Here is a 16,492-nt window from a genome sequence, read left to right as displayed (position 1 = left end):
CCACCAAGTCTGTGGAGCCAAAGCTGGGAGCGGCAGCTGAGGAGAGGGTGAAGAAGGTGAAGGCATGGAGGGAGAATGAGGGTGTCAGATGGGACAAGTTCGTTCAGCCGTCGGCCTTATTTGCCGCAAGGTTGGGCCCCCAGCCGACCGACGAAGACCTGGAACCGGTGGAATTAGAGGCGCGAAGGAAGGCGCAAGAGGTGGAGGATAGGACCAGACAGACCGGCCATCGAAGCCGATCGCGAGGGAGAGGATCCGACCGCGCCCTAAACTGCTGGGAGAAAAAGACTTGGGTGAATTTGAGCCACGACCACCCCCAATTAATCCTTTAAAGGAAAGGACCAACAAAGAGGTGGAGGCTGTGGCGAAGAAGAAGAGAAGGGTAAGGGAGAGGGAGGAGGGGCCAGCCCTGAAGAGGAGAAAGGAGGTGATGGTAGAGGCTACTCCAGAAGGAGTGGTTGTCCTAGAGGCACAGGGGGACAAAGCTCAAAGTGAAGGAGAACCCATGAGTGCCATGGGCCCCAAGATGCAAGTAGAGAGTGGGTCAGCTGGTTCTGAAGAGGGGGTGGAGCAGCAGCCCAAGGGGGGTCCTACGCCCCAAGGAGAGGGGATCAGGCTGACGGCTGCCATCTATCATGCTCGCGCAGTGTCTGGGCGACTGAAGGGAAAAGAAGGCCCAGCCAGGGCGGTTGCAGATCGTCTTTTGGGGGTGGTGGACGAAGCAGCCGTGCGCTCGGTCGCCAGGTTCAATGAGGCTGAGCTATTCAGGGGGTTGTGCTCTGCCCAAATGGAGGCGACCACCTTAGCAGGGGCTCTGCTGAGAAAGGCGGCGGCTGCAAAAGGGGAAGTGAAACCTCTGAAGGCAAAGTTGGAGGAGGCGAAGGCCCAACTTGCAAGTTTGAGGAGAGAAACTGCTGGATGGAGGGAGACCGCGCGAAGTGTGTACACTAGGGGGTTGGAAGAGGCCCAGAAGGCCAAGAAGATGCAAGTGCTGGCGATAATGTAAGGGTACTCAGCCAAGTAAGCCAACGCTGAACTGCTCGTGACCAAGTTAGAGCTGGAAGCGGAACGCCGCAAGGTAGTGTCACTCGAGTTCCAATTGAGGAATGAACAAAAGAAGCTAGAAGAGGCGCAGGCAGCCTTCACCGTTGCCAACGATCGGTGGGAGAAGGCCATGTCTAGCAACGAAGATCTTCGAGCTCAGTCAATCAAAGAGAAAAAAGAGTTGGATCTGAAGATTGCTGGGCTGAAGAGGACATTGGCGGATGAGCGGGCCAAGTCAATGGAGGAGAAGGCGAGGTTGGAGAAGGAGTTAGGGGAAGAGAAGACCAAGGCAGCCTCTGAGAGGGCAGCATACCCCGACTTGTGCGTCGCTGTAGTAGAGCAGTTCAAGGGGTCTGCTGACTTCCAGATGGCGATCGATGTTGCGGTTGCCAATAACTTGGCAAGGGAGGCGTCTGGGGGGGCTGCTCCATCGGGAGCGACCGCTTGGAGCAGGAGTGAAGAAGAAGTAATCCAGAGCTTCCAGCGGTCGGACTTCTACAAACACGAGATGGCTGAGTACTGGGACAGCGGCTGGAAGATGTTTAAACGCAAAGTAGAAGAGCTGTTTCCAGACTTGGTCCTCAGCAGTGTAAAGATTGATGAAGACGACGTGGCCCAAATCCCCCTAGACGAGGGTGTTGAAGAAAAAGACCTCGGCTCAAGTGAAGAGGAATAAATGGTTTGGACAAAATCTGTGCTTGGAGGTTGGGTTGTTGTGTTTGGTTATTCTTTTTTTTTTTCTTTTTTTTTGGAATTTCTGTAATAGACTTATGTATAAACTTGTGAATAAATAAAATTGTAAATTGTGAATTGTGTTTGGCACACTGTTGTTTTCATGTTTGTAATTCTGTAAATCATTATGAATAAATGAGAATGGTGACTTGCACAGGGTTTGTGTATAAATCATTGTGAAGTATAAAAAAAAAAAAAAAAAAACCTCAATGCAGAGTGAAGTTTAAAATGTAAGAAAACCTCAATGTAGAGTGAAGTTTAAAATGTAAGAAGACCTCAATGCAGGGTATAGTTTAAAATGTAAGAAAACCTCAATGCAGAGTGAAGTTTGAAATGTAAGAAAACCACAATGCAAAGTGAAGTTGTGAATCATGACCCTGCAAGGAGCCAGTCTGACTTGGAAAACGTTGAACCGGAATTTGACTAAGTATGACAACTATGGCACGATCATGAAGTTGTAATGGTGGCTCAGACTGGCTGAGGCTTTAAGTAACCCAGTCTGGCGGAGCTCTTCATGCTCAGTCTGGCTGAGGATTTAAGTAACTCGGTCTGGCCCAGCTCTTCATGCTCAGTCTGGCTGAGGCTTTAAGTAACTCGGTCTGGCCGAGCTCTTCATGCTCAGTCTGGCTGAGGCTTTGAGTAACTCGGTCTGGCCGAGCTATTCATGCTCAGTCTGGCTAAGGCTTTAAGTAACTCGGTCTGGCCGAGCTCTTCATGCTCAGTCTGGCTAAGGTTTTAAGTAACTCGGTCTGGCCGAGCTCTTCATGCTCAGTCTGGCTGAGACTGCAATCAAGGCATTATTGAAATACCACACAAATAACTGAGATAGAAGCTTGTTGTCCTATAAAGTGCAGCCCATTTGATCATAAATGTACACCATATAAGGAGAGAATGAGAGCATGCGAATGCGTAGATTGTCAAAAAGAAAATACATCGATTGATCAATACAAAAATATAACTTTTATTAAAAATAACGCTTCAAATTCTCAGCGTTCCAAGGATGGGGGAGGTCTCGACCTTCCATATCCTGAAGTCGGTAAGTACCCGGACGAGGTCTGGCTTTCACAACGTAAGGTCCTTCCCACTTGGCTGCCAGTTTACCCTCAGTCGAAATTTTGGTGACAAGAGTTGCTTCTCGCAAAACAAGATCCCCCACTGCGAATTCCCTCAGTCGGACTTTGCGGTTGTAGTGTGTTCTCATTTTCTGTTGGTATGAGGCCCGTCTGACTGCAGTGGATTCTCGGAGCTCTTCAATTAGGTCCAGGTCTGCCCGACGCAGCTCTTCAGTTAGTTCTGGATTCGGATGTAGAACCCTTAGGGTAGGAAGACCGATTTCCATTGGGATGACCGCCTCAGCGCCGTATGTTAAGCGAAAGGGGGTCTCCCCAGTGGGAGGTCGAGCGGTAGTGCGGTAGGCCCAGAGTACGTTCGGTAGTTCTTCAACCCAGAGTCCCTTAGCAGCTTCCAACTTGGTTTTGATGATCTTCAGAAGAGAACAGTTGGTAACTTCAACTTGGCCATTGGCTTTGGAATGTCCTAGGGAAGAGAAACATGGCTGGATTTGAAGTTTTGCACAGAATTTCCGGAACTTGGCGTTGTCAAATTGTTTGCCGTTGTCGAAGACGATGGCTTGAGGGATGCCAAATCTGCAGATAATCGACTGCCAGATGAATCTGGTTGTGTTCCGCTCGGTAATTGTGGCAAGGGGTTCTGCCTCTACCCATTTAGTAAAGTAATCAATGGCGACGATGACGAATTTGGTTTGGCCTCGGCCAGTGGGCAATGGGCCAACTAGGTCGATCCCCCATTTGGCGAATGGGTAGGGACTGCAAAGTGTGATCAATTTTGTAGGATGGGCGTGGGGGATGTTCGCAAAACGTTGGCACTTATCACATTTGAGCACAAAGTCAGTCGCATCCTGATTGAGAGTAGGCCAAAAATAACCAGTGTGAAGTATTTTGTGGGCTAGGGACCGGGCGCCCGAATGATTACCACAGATACCCTCATGGACTTCCCTCATCACGTAGGTTGCTTGAGCTGGATTGAGGCATCGAAGATACGATCGTAAAAAGCCGTGTTTGTACAAGAAGCCGCTGATAAGAATGTAGTTGGATAATCGGTCCCTCACTTTGGCGGCCTGCTGTTTGTCGGATGGTAGTTCCCCCGTTGTCAGAAATAAAAAGATGTCTGCTGCCCAAGGAATGGGTTCATTTTGGAGGAAGTAGACTTGCTGTTGGTTTGGGGAAATGGCTGGGTGGGCTAGGTACTCGAGGCGGACACCATGGCTGAGGTTTGACTGGTCTGCCGAAGCCAGCTGGGCCATTTCATCTGCCTTGGAGTTTTCTGTCCGAGGGATGTGCCTGATGTGGAAGGTGTTGAAGAGTCGAGCAAGGGGGAGTGCAATATCCCTATAAGCCCGCATTGTGTCTTCCTTGGCATCAAATTTTCCCGTAATTTGTCCGACAATAAGCTGGGAATCGCTGAACACCCGGATGTGGCTGACACCAATGTCTCGGGCTAGGTGGAGACCTGCAATCAATGCCTCATATTCAGCCTCATTATTGCTTGCATCGAACAAGAACCGGAGAGCACACTTGAAATAACCACCATCGGGGGCGGTGAGGATGAGACCAACCCCGCTGCCCTCTTTGCGGGATGATCCGTCGACGTTGAGGGTCCAAGAGTGGGGGTCTTCTGGCTCGGTAGGGGGTGGCAGGGACGGAAGAGCTGTGGTTGGAGTTGGATTAGCAAATTCCAGGATGAAATCGGCAACAACTTACCCTTTTATCGCCGTTCGAGGCCGGTAGGAGATGTCAAATTGGTTGAGCTCGACTGACCATTGCATAAGTCTGCCAGAAAGTTCTGGTTGTTGTATGATCTTCTTCAATGGTTGGTCAGTGAGGACCACTATAGAATGGGCTTGGAAGTAAGGGCGGAGTCGCCTGGAGGTGGTGACTAAGGCCAAGGACATTTTTTCTAACAATGGGTAGTTCTGTTCCGCCCCCCTAAGAGCCCGACTGATGTAGTAGACCGGTCATTGGATAGAGCTGTCTTCCCTGATGAGTGATGCACTGACTGCGGTGTTTGACACGGCTAGATAGAGGAAGAGGGGTTCGCCCGTGATTGCTTAGGAAAGTAAGGGGGTTAGCCATGCACTGTTTCAACTACTGAAAGGCCTCTTCGGATTCTGCCGTCCATTCAAAAGTTTGTCGAAGAACTTTGAAGAAGGGGAGGCACTTATCCGTTGCTCGGGAAATGAAGCGGTTGAGGGCGGTCACTCGGCCAGTAAGCCTCTGAACCTCCTTAACCGTTCTGGGTGACTGCATTTCGACTAAGGCCTTGATCTTTTCGGGGTTAGCTTCAATGCCCCGCTGATTGACCATAAAACCCAAAAACTTCTCAGATCATATGCCGAAGGCGCATTTCTCCGGATTTAGCTTCATTTGGTACTATCGCAGGGTGGCAAAGGTTTCTCGCAGGTCGGCCAGATGATCAGTGGAGAGCTTGCTCTTGACCAGCATGTCGTTAACATATACTTCCATGTTACGGCCTATCTGATGATGGAAGACAGTTGACCAACCGTTGGTAAGTGGCCCCGGCATTCTTCAACCCAAATGGCATCACACGGTAGTGGTAGATGCCTCGGTCGGTGATGAGGGAAGTGTGTTCCTGATCGGATGGGTGCATCAGGATTTGGTTGTATCCAGAGAAGGCATCCATGAAACTGAGCATTTGATGACCGGTCGTGGCGTCAACCAGCATATCTATGCGAGGGAGAGGATAACTGTCTTTGGGGCAAGCTCGGTTGAGGTCGGAGTAGTCGACACAGAGTCGCCATTTACCATTGTTTTTACGAACCAGAACCACATTCGACAGCCATCTGGGGTAGTCTACATTTGTGACAAACTGTGCCTCAAGGAGTTTATCTACTTCAGAAGCAATAAGGTTATTGCGTTCCGGGTGAAAAATGCGCTGCTTCTAGCGGATAAATCGGAAATGGGGCTCAATGCTGAGACGGTGGCTGATGAAGGAGGGGTCAATACCCGGCATATCGGAGTGAGTCCAGGCAAACACATCGTTGTGTTCAATTAGAAGGGCGGTGAGGTCGGCCTTGGCCTGGGGGGATAGTTGGCTGCCAATCTTGGCGGTTTTGGCCGGGTTGTTGGGATCAATGAGGACCTCGACAAGTTCTTCAACTAGTTTCCCCCTAACCAGATCGTCTTCGTCTCTGGCGTCGAGTCCTTCAATGATCATAGCTCCTTCAGCTTGACTTGTTTAAGTGAGGCGACATAACATTCTCTAGCCACGGTCTGCTCTCTCTTCACTGTCCCAACCCCAAGATCGGTGGGGAACTTGATGGCAATGTGGTAGGTGGATGTGATAGCTTGGAAAGCATTTAGGGCGGTGTGGCCAAGGATGATGTTGTAGGCAGAGGGGCAGTCAACAACAAGAAAGGTGAGCAACTTTATGGTCTGTCGCGGGTACTCGCCGATTGTGATGGGAAGATCGATGGAGCCGATGGAAGTCACCCGGTCGCCAGTGAAACCAACCAAAGGGGTTTGGAGAGGAGACAGACTTTCTTCTCCGATCTTGAGCTGGCGGAAGCAATTGAGGAAGATGATGTCTGAAGAACTGCCGTTGTCGACGAGAACCCGTCTGACCTTGTAATTGGAGAGGAGGGCAGAAATGACGAGAGGGTCGTCATAGGGGTAACGAATGCCTGTGCAGTCGGCGTCCGTAAAGGTGATAGGCTCGGTCCACTGCCTGGGCTGTTTGGGGGGTCAGTCCAATGTGGCAACTTCTTTGTCTGAGCACTGCCTTATTTTTCTGAGTTCTGCCCGCTGAGCTGAGCGGGATAGTCCTCCACAAGAAGGCCCCCCGGAGATAACTCTAATTTCTCCAACAGGAGGGGCGGGGTTACCTTATGCCCGAGGTTGCTGTGGAGGGCGATCATGACCTTGGTTAGGCTGTGCTGGTTGTCAGGGAGGGGTGTACCGGCGGTTGTTTCTGATGGGTTCAATCCGTTGCCACTGCTGAGGGTGAGTATCCGTGAATCGACTGAGATGTCCTTGACGAATCAAGCCCTCGACCTGATCTTTGAGGTTGACACACTCTTTGGTATTATGGCCGTGGTCTTGATGAAAGCAACAATATTTGGACTGGTCTCTCCGATTGGAAGGGGTCCGTGATGGTTGGGACCATTTTAGGGAGTAGTCCCGCTGGGTCTGATTAAGGACTTGTTCCCTGATCTTGAGCCATTTTAGGGATGTACCGCTCGAACCAGCCGGGCGGTTAGGCTGGTGCCGACCGGTCGGCTCAGGGGGGTCAATCGGTATACTGACTTGTTGGGTTATTATACTGGGTATTTCTGGTTTCTGCATCCTTTCTCTTCTCTCTGGGGGTTGGGTTTTTGGCTATAGGATCTTGTCGGGCGGCTAGAGGATCTTCAGCGTTCATGTATTTTTTAGCTTTAAAGAGTAGGGTTGCCATAGAGGTCGGGGGGTTTTTAGAGAGGGAGAAAAGGAAGTCAGACGACCGTAGGCCGGCCATGAAAGCCGTAAGGATGACCTTGTCATCGTTTTCCACTACCTGTAAGGCTTTGATGTTGAAGCGGGTAACGAAACTGCGCAGCGACTCCCCCTTGGTCTGACGGATGTTGAGGAGTTGAGTTGCCGGGCACCGTTGGCGCTGGGCTCCAATGAAATGGCTGAGGAATGAGTCACTAAGGTGCTGGAAAGTGGAGACAGAGTCTGCTGGCAATTGACTAAACCAAAGTCGAGCTGACCCCTTGAGTGTCACGGGAAAAGCCCGACACATGATTTTGTCAGGGAATGCATGGAGGATCATGAGGGTTCTGTAGGTCTCCAAGTGGTCGACTGAATGCCGTCGTACCGTCAAAAGAGTCGATGGTGGGCATTTTGAACTTGGGGGGTAGAGGTTTGTCCCGGATGGAGGCGACGAATGATGGGTTGGCTGTGGTGGAGGGTTTATGCTGTATGTTCTGCATGACTCCTTGGAGTTGGAGCTTCATGGCTCGAAGTTCTGCATCCCAGAGAGAAATATTGTCACCACCGGAGGGCAGCGGGGGCTGGACGCTGCTGGCCTCTCCTTCAGGGGTTGGTGCCAGGACCGATGGATGTGGGGCTCAGGGTGGTGGATTTATATATGGGGGAGGGGGTCGTAAGCCTTCCAAGTTGGGTGGATTAGGCTGTTGGATAGTATGGCTTGGGGCTCGCTCTTGGTTGGGTGGGATATCTGGAGGTGGTGGAGAAGGCATATGAGGGTTTCTTTGGAGTAGAGCATTAATCAGGGCTTGGTTTTGCTCAGCTAGGCGGTTAATGTTGTTGGCGAGCTCGGTGAAATACTTTGGTGGGTTGTTTGGATTGGGAGGGTCGGCTTGGTGGTCAGGAACATTGGGGTGGGAAGCCATAGATCTAGTTATGACCATTCACCTTTGCAGGTGGTAGGAAGGGATTATTGGGAAAGGGCCTCCGGTGACAATGAACACAACTGGCGCGCGGAGTAAGAGAGTTCCCACAGACGGCGCCAACTGATGATATAGTTCGTTCCAGGCGGAACAGGTCGGACTGATCCACGCTCCTCAATCCTACGTCCGAATGACCAAACCCACCGGAAGACCTGCACACGAGTCCAACGGGGAACGGGGAGTCCCCCAGCGAATCCTCCGACGAGCAAGTTAGAAAGAGAAGTGGAGTGTAGTGATGGATTAGAGATAAAAAGCTTAACCTTCTTTCTGTCTTCGACCTTTGCTTATATCCTCTGGTAATCATTTCATTGTCCCTTCTGACCTGTCACCTTGGCCGAAAGTCTATGCTCTAGCTTACCTTGTTCATAGTGAAGGCATTCTGTTCCAACGGAGAGGGGTTATCGCAATAAATGCTGTAAGGGGACTCATTAATGGCGATATGTCGTGGCAATAACTTTGCAGATCTTTGTCTGCTGATGTGGCTTGCCCTTCTCTCGCCACGTGTCTTGGTGTCATTGGTTCTTATTGCTACATGGGGGTTCAGCAGTGCTAGGTTTTAGCATTTGAGTTATGTATTGGGCCCTGAACGGTGAGCTATAATCTTTATGGGTTTACCCATGTCAGCAATAGTGGTGGAGGTAGAAAGATAATTGTTATAGTGATGGTGGACAAATAATGTGATGGAGATAATAAAAAATAAAAATTAAAAAAAAATTAAAAAAAGAAGTGTGGCCGTAGTGGCAATGGTTGTATAGGTGGTTGTGGTAGATGTGGTGATAAAGAGGTGGTGGTAATGACAGTGGTAACTATGGTAATGGTAGCAAAATGATGGTGTTGTATATGGCAATGATGACAATGATGATGAAAGTATTGGTGGTGATAGTAACTATAGTGGCAGCAGTAGCAGTGATAGTAATGGTGACAGTAATGGTGACAGTGGTAGCAATAGTGATGGTGAGATCATAACCAGTAGTGGAAGCAAGTGAGGACCGGGGGGGTCATATGCCCCCTTGGATTTTGGACTTTTTTCTTTTTTTTTTGACAAATATAAAGAAAATATTTTAAATAAAAAATATTATTAGAGTGAAATGTCAATGACATTTTAAAAATTATGAGAATAATAATAGTTATTTTGATTGAAAACTAAAAAACTATTATAAACCATATTATCTATGAAAAATTTGTGAAAAATTTTGAATGTAACGGTGATGTCATTATTATTGACATGTAAGTACAAGTAATCTCATTATAAAGATATGAAATTTATTAGATTGTTAGTTACATTTGACATGTGAGCTTCACTCTCTATATGTTTATTTACTATTAGTTGGTAATATCACATACTAATGATGACATGGTATTATCATTATATTGAATTTTTAATCAAATTTTGTATAAAAAAATAATTTATCATTATATAATTTATTTTAAGACTTATATCTATATTTTTTTTAGATGGTCCATGATACACTAGTTATAAATAACATTATATTTTTTTATGTTTTTTGAAATCAATCGTAAAAACTTGCGTGAAATATTTTTGTAAAAATTTTCGATATTATAATTAATAAGTAGCCCCCTCTAATTTGATTTTCTGACTTCGCCACTAATCATAACAATGTGTATTAATGCTTATACATAAATATTTGGGTAAATTTCACTACCCCTTTGTGGTTTGATCCATTTGCAGATCATTCCCCTCATTTGGAAATAATCACATAGGAGGTGTTACATACATGAATTAATATATTAATTAGTGTACCAGCATATGCTATGATATAATCATTTCAAAACTATGATCTCACTCATTATACAAATTACAAAGACCCAAAACCTTTAAAGTTATGTTATATCATCCGTTATTATGCTAATTAGTATACCAATTGATGCATATAGCATTATTCTAATCATATAGCCTTCCTTATAGTTTGTGGATTAAAGTGTACAGTTAGATGCATTAATGATTTAATAAAATATACTAAAATACTCTTATATTTAAATAAATATGATGTGCCTGGTTGGGGGATTTGGGATGGGATTTGGAAAGGGAAAAGGAAAAGACAGGTGAAATGTAAATAAAATATGCTTACATTTCACCTAGTTTCACACGCCTCTTCTCTTTTCCTTTCTTTTTCGAAATCCCTTTCCAAATCCCCAACCAAACACAGCCAAGTATGTGAACTATGAATATTTTCGTCATTTATTTAGTAAGGAAAAATACACTTTAGCCCCATGTGTTTTATTCTATGTGCAATTTATCCCATTGAAATTTGAAAATAACATATAACTCCCTTATGTGTGACACATGTTTCACAATTGCTATTAAGTTGGACGAAATGTTTAATGGTACACTTCAATTTACAAGCTACAAGAGATTATGTGGTTATTTTCAAATAACACGAGATAAGCCGCACATGAGTAAAAACACAAGGGGTAAAGGCCTCGTTTGGTAGAGTAGTGGAAAAGTGATTATAGATTATAACTTAACAGATTATGACTTATAGCTGTGAACATAAGCTGTTAACCTGTTTGGTGCAGCTGTGAGATTATACATGTAAGCAGCAGAGTAGTGTTTGGTTAATAAGCTGTAAAATAGCTTTTTACTGTATAATTGTCCTTTTTACCCTTATATGATATAAAAATGATTATTTTGTCATTTTTTTCAGTTTTAATTTTAAAAAAAAAATATTTCATTAATAAAAGTTAATATAAGTAGTATTAATTAGTATCAATTAATATAAAAATTGATACATTTGCTAAAAATGTAATGGAAGTATTATTGTCACAATTATTTTCCATTATAAATTAATTAGTATCAATTAATGGCTTAATTAGTCTCAATTAATATTAAAATTATTAATTAGTATAAATTAATATTAATATTTAATTTTTATTAGTATCAATTAATATTAATAATCAACAATTGTTATTAATTAGTATCAATTAATAATTAATTAATTACAAAAATATACAATATTAATTTATTAATAATTAATACCAATTAATATTGATTTTTTTAATTAATATTGATTTTTTCTTTTTCTTGAGAAATATACATTTTTTTATTTTTTAATTAATATAAAAATATACAATATGAATTTATTAATAATTAATACCAATTAATATTTATTTTTCAATTAATATTAATTTTTTTCTTTTTCTTCAGAAATATACAATTTTTTATTTTTTAATAATAATATTAATATTTGGGTATTGACGAGGGCATTTAAGTAATTTTAGCCCCCAACACCAGCTGCGCGCTTAAGTCAAAAATTTAAGCACCCCCTGACCAGCTTTTGAGATAAGTTGAGAAGTAGTTTGATTTAAGCTATAAGCTGGTAAACTTAAGCTGCACCAAACACAATATTTTAACTTAAATTAAACTAAAAGCTGAAATAAGCAATTTATAAGCTCTACCAAACTGGCTTAAAGTAAGGCCCTGTTTGGTAGAGCTCATGAGATTTAATTTCACCCCTTAGTTTGAGTGTGTTGTTTGGTTATAGCTTTAAAAAATTAATTCTACATCCGCTTTTCAAAACACCCACTTTTTAATATTATATGTTACATCACTCAATTCAAACTCTTTTTAAAACTCATAACCAAACAAATTTTCCACACTCAAATCATAATTTCAAAACTCACAAATTCAAAACACATCTCTATTCTCAAATCATAATTCTAAAATTCTACCAAACGCAACCTAAAATTTGCCCTAAATATTTTTTAATTCAATCATTATTAAGTTTTCTATTAGTTAAATTTTAACCTATATTTTAAAATCACTTTTAATTTTTGAAGTGATATTAATAACATTTTCGCTTATGCTCCGTTTATTTGGACAAAAAAGATTTTTTGAAAAATATTTTCCGTATTTTCTGCTATTTAGTGCAATGTAAAATGAAAAGTCAATGAAAAATGTTTTCCATGGTCAATTGAAAATAAGTCTGTTTAAGCAGAAAATGTTTTTCACTTTCAAAAGGCGAAAAACATTTTCCGAATTAAAATTTTACCAATGTCACCATACCACCACCACATCTCTCACCTCCACCACTACACGACCATCACCACGGTCACCGTCACCGTCACCGCCACCGCCGTTGTTGCGTTACCACCATGCCACCACCACCACCAAACACAGAAAAATGTTTTCTCTGGAAATATTTTTTGAAATTTTTTTTCCACAGAAAATATTTTCTATCCAAACAAATGAAGCGTTACTATATTCCGTTTGAAGTGTGTATTTTTTATTTTATTTTATTTTATTTTTTCAATCCATAAATTGTAACAATACAGAATTAAACATCAAGAAGGGAAGCCATCCTAATAAAGACTTCCAAACAGTCACATTATCCCACACAACCACTTTGAGCCAGAGTGTGTGCAGGCATATCACCATTTCCGCATCTGCTAACTAACTTGAACTCAACCATCTTGCAACCCAAAAACCTGTCTAATGTCATGAACCACTACTGCACTTTCTTTCGCAACGGCCCAAGTACCCCAATTATGACATAAATGACAGCTTGTGAATCTCCTTCCAAGATAATTCGAGAGAATCCCAGTCAGTTCTGAATGCCAAAATGTAAGTCCTTCCCTAGCAGCCAATGCTTCAGCCAGAAGAGGAGATGCACAGTGTGGAACTCGCATGGCCCGAGAGAACAGAAACTGGCCATTTGCGGCAGCTCTTCCAACCACACTCAAATCACCCACATTGTTACTAAAAGCACCATCAAAATTAATTTTAATGAAACCAATTTGAGAATCCTCCTAATGCTTGTTAGAACTACCCGTGATGGAGGCCTCGACTTACTCCATAACTAGATACGCATTGAGAAAACTCCAATGCATCAGCCACTGCTTGATTGCAAGTCAATGGTGGATTAACAGCATCTCCTTCAACAAGCAGCAAATTCCTGGATTTCCAAATTCGCCATAAAAAGTAGGCAACTAAAACCAACGCACCGTTGCTTATCAGGCCAATTATCCCACCTATGCACCAACTTGACCCACCAATGAATGACGGAGAGTTACTCTCATAGTCCTTAAATATTAATCCTCAATGGAGCTAGTCGCCACACCACAGAAGCAAACGTGCATTCACAAAATAGATGATAAACTGTTTCTGGCCCATTCAAACAAATGGAGCAAAGACATTCAGCTAACACTGTTTTCATGTGAAGAGCGTCCTGTACTGGTAATAGTATCACGAAACATTCTGATCTTTCCCATACAGATTTAAGGCTGGCCTGGATTGCACAATCCCTCTTTTGATGGCTGATGCATTCCTTTTACCTAATGAATAAATGCCACTACTTTACCAGTAAAAAAAAAATTAACATGAAATTAAGTTACATACTAATCCAAATTCTTTTAAGGCCTAATTACACCAATAGTCCCAATGTTTAGACTGTTGCACTGTAATCATTAATCTTTTGATTATGTCAATTTAGTCTTCAAATTACAAAATGTGAGATAAAATAATCCCCAATGCTCACATTGTTTAAATTAATTAATGAGAGCAAGGGTATTTCAAAACTTCACAAAAAATGCAACAAAATTAAAATAAAATAAAAAATTGAGAATTAAAATGCAACAAAACACATACTTTAGAAGCCATCTTTGTATTTAATCCTTTGATTTCCTTGAGTCTTTATCTAAAATTATAAAAGTATCCCTGACTTCCTTCAATCAATTTGAATGGCATCAGGACTGAAAGCCATTTATACTCTGTTAGTAATTTGAGGATCAATTAACAAAAATATAAGATTGGAGACTAAAGTGCAACAAAATGCTGATTTGGGCTGAAAGGTTACATTGAGGCCACCTAAGTGTATAGTCTCTGAAGTATGGTTATTTGGCGGATATGATGCATTTTGTGTGTGTGTGCAAGTTTGGCGGGCAACACTCGATTTAATGGCTAAAAGTGGTGGACGAGCAAGACCTCCACCCGAGTGACCAAAGTTCACTACCGCACGTGTGGCCCACCACCGCTTGAGTGGCTAAGGTGGGCACACGAGTGGCCACTCCTAGATCCCTTACTGCTTAAGCTCCGCTCGTGTGGAGCATTTTGGCTGCATGAGCAGTCAGATCTCAAAGTGCGTGCGCAAAATCGTAAATCCATTTCTGAGTATAAAAAGAATAAAAAAAGGAGTTTTCTAGGGTTCACACTTTTGGGGATTTGAAGAGAGGAGGCTACTGGGGTAAAAGCAAGGAGAACTTGATCATTCACGGAGGCTACCATCATCACCACTTCCATCTCATCTCTACTCTCCTCCATGAGCGGCTAAGCATGCCACTTAGGGTTTCAATGAAACCGTAGTCAAGTAACCAATTTTTGTAATCTTTGATGGCTGGATATTTGTAAAACTTTTGGGTTTCATTTAAATGTTCTTCTATCATTACACTTCATTCGATTCTTGTTATTGAGAATGAATTTACTCTATTTTCATTGTTGTTGTATTTGAAACCCAAGACGGGCTATGCTATAACTAGACAGATTGTGCCACGAACCTTAGTTGAGAGTGAACAATCCGTGTCGGTTGAGATAGGGCATACTTGCGCTTCAATCGCAACTTTATTCTTCTCTCCAATTCTCAACTTGTAGTTGAGGAATTGGCTTGTTCCAATCAAGCATTTGTGTTCTTCCATATTACAATTCCAGGTATTAAACTAGTGGTGGATTCGGATCCCTAAGTTCCAAATTTCAATTAATTAAATATTATTTTCTTGCTCATTTAGTTATTAGTTTATTTAATTAGGGCTTCATTAGTCTCTTGAAAACAAACAACCAATTATCAAACAAACTAATTTGGGAATTAATATTTAAAATAGTATTAAATACACAGTAGTCCATCTGGATACGATACCCGTACTCGCTAACTACACTATTTAAATAGAGTTTGGGAAAATCAATTTACCACAAATCAAACACATACTTCAAAGACCATTGGTGTAAGTAGCCCCTTTTCTCAAGTTTAACTCTATTTCTAACTTAACCACAGATTAATCTAATTAAACCAATTTTTTAACCTACATATTATTTAATTTCAAACAATATATATAGAATGACATATACAGATGAAGGGTGCGGGAAGACTTGGTGGTGGTGGTGAGGGAAGAGCGGTGACAACAATGGAAGGGGAGGGGAGGAGTAATTATGTGCTTTATGTAATTATGAATTGAACCAAGTATACATTATTGAGAGAATTATTTGTTAAAACCTACCATCACCTACTCCACCTACTACACCTACCACCACCTACTACCACCTACTACACACCTACCACTACCACCTACTCCACTACACACCTACTACCACCTACTCCACTACATCTCCTATATAAGGAGCCCCTCACCATTTGTAATAGATAACATACAACAATCAATAATACATCAATTTTAACATGGTATCAGAGCCAGGTTAAGAATTTAGTATTTTTCCGCCGGACCTCAACCTAGTCCGCTAGAATTTTGCTACACATACATTCACTCCGCTGCCACAAATTATTTGATCTTCTTGTTGCTACTGCTAACAAATTCCATGTCCACCGCCAACGACCTGCGCCGAGTCTCTCTTCAATCTCTGCAAGCAAACACACCCCTATTCCCTCTCTCTCAAGCTCGCGCCATGTCCGCCATCCTCCTCCGCAAGCAGCTCACTCGCGACGACTCTTACATATACCCCAATCTCTCTCCGGCCACTCAGTCCACCCTCAAATCCACTCTCTTGGATTGCGTCGGCCGCGAAACCGCCAAGACCATCTCCAAGAAGCTTTGCGATACCATTTCAAAGCTCGCTTCTTCGATCTTGCCTGACGGTGGCTGGCCGGAGCTCTTGTCATTTATGTTCCAGTGCGTCACGTCGGACAATCCGAAGCTTCGCGAATCGGCGCTGTTGATTTTCGCGCAATTGGCGCAGTACATAGGGGAAACCCTAATTCCTCATTTGGATACTCTGCACACTGTGTTTATTCAGTGTTTGCTCTCTACTCTCACATTCTCTCTCTCGGTGGGAAAATGAATAAAGAAAAGACACACCATGCATCCAAAAGGGCCCTCTCTCTCTCTCGGCTAGAAGAGAAAGGGAATAAAATAAAATCAGAGGCGAGGGGGTGAGAGGATGAACAAGTGGTGATCTGCAAAGATGGATATACAAAAATAAATAAAGACACATGAGGGACTTGACCCTCTTCTCTCTCTCTCCACTTTATCACATGGGTTTTGTCCCCT

The 16,492-nt window shown here is 43.0% G+C and overlaps 1 protein-coding gene across 1 annotated transcript; it reads left to right on the top strand.

Annotated features, from left to right (window-relative positions):
- Positions 1–15,890: 15,890 nt before the first annotated feature.
- LOC145818984 (uncharacterized) lies at positions 15,891–16,283 on the top strand. Its single transcript, XM_082912958.1, has one exon. The coding sequence runs from the start codon at positions 15,891–15,893 to the stop codon at positions 16,281–16,283; it is 393 nt and encodes a 130-aa protein (XP_082769084.1).
- The last annotated feature ends 209 nt before the right edge of the window (positions 16,284–16,492 follow it).

The sequence above is a fragment of the Camellia sinensis genome, chromosome 2, assembly GCF_055761805.1.
Source record: "Camellia sinensis isolate YWXY chromosome 2, ASM5576180v1, whole genome shotgun sequence".
NCBI classification, from domain to species: domain Eukaryota; kingdom Viridiplantae; phylum Streptophyta; class Magnoliopsida; order Ericales; family Theaceae; genus Camellia; species Camellia sinensis.
This window is presented reverse-complemented; position numbering and strand designations above follow the sequence as displayed.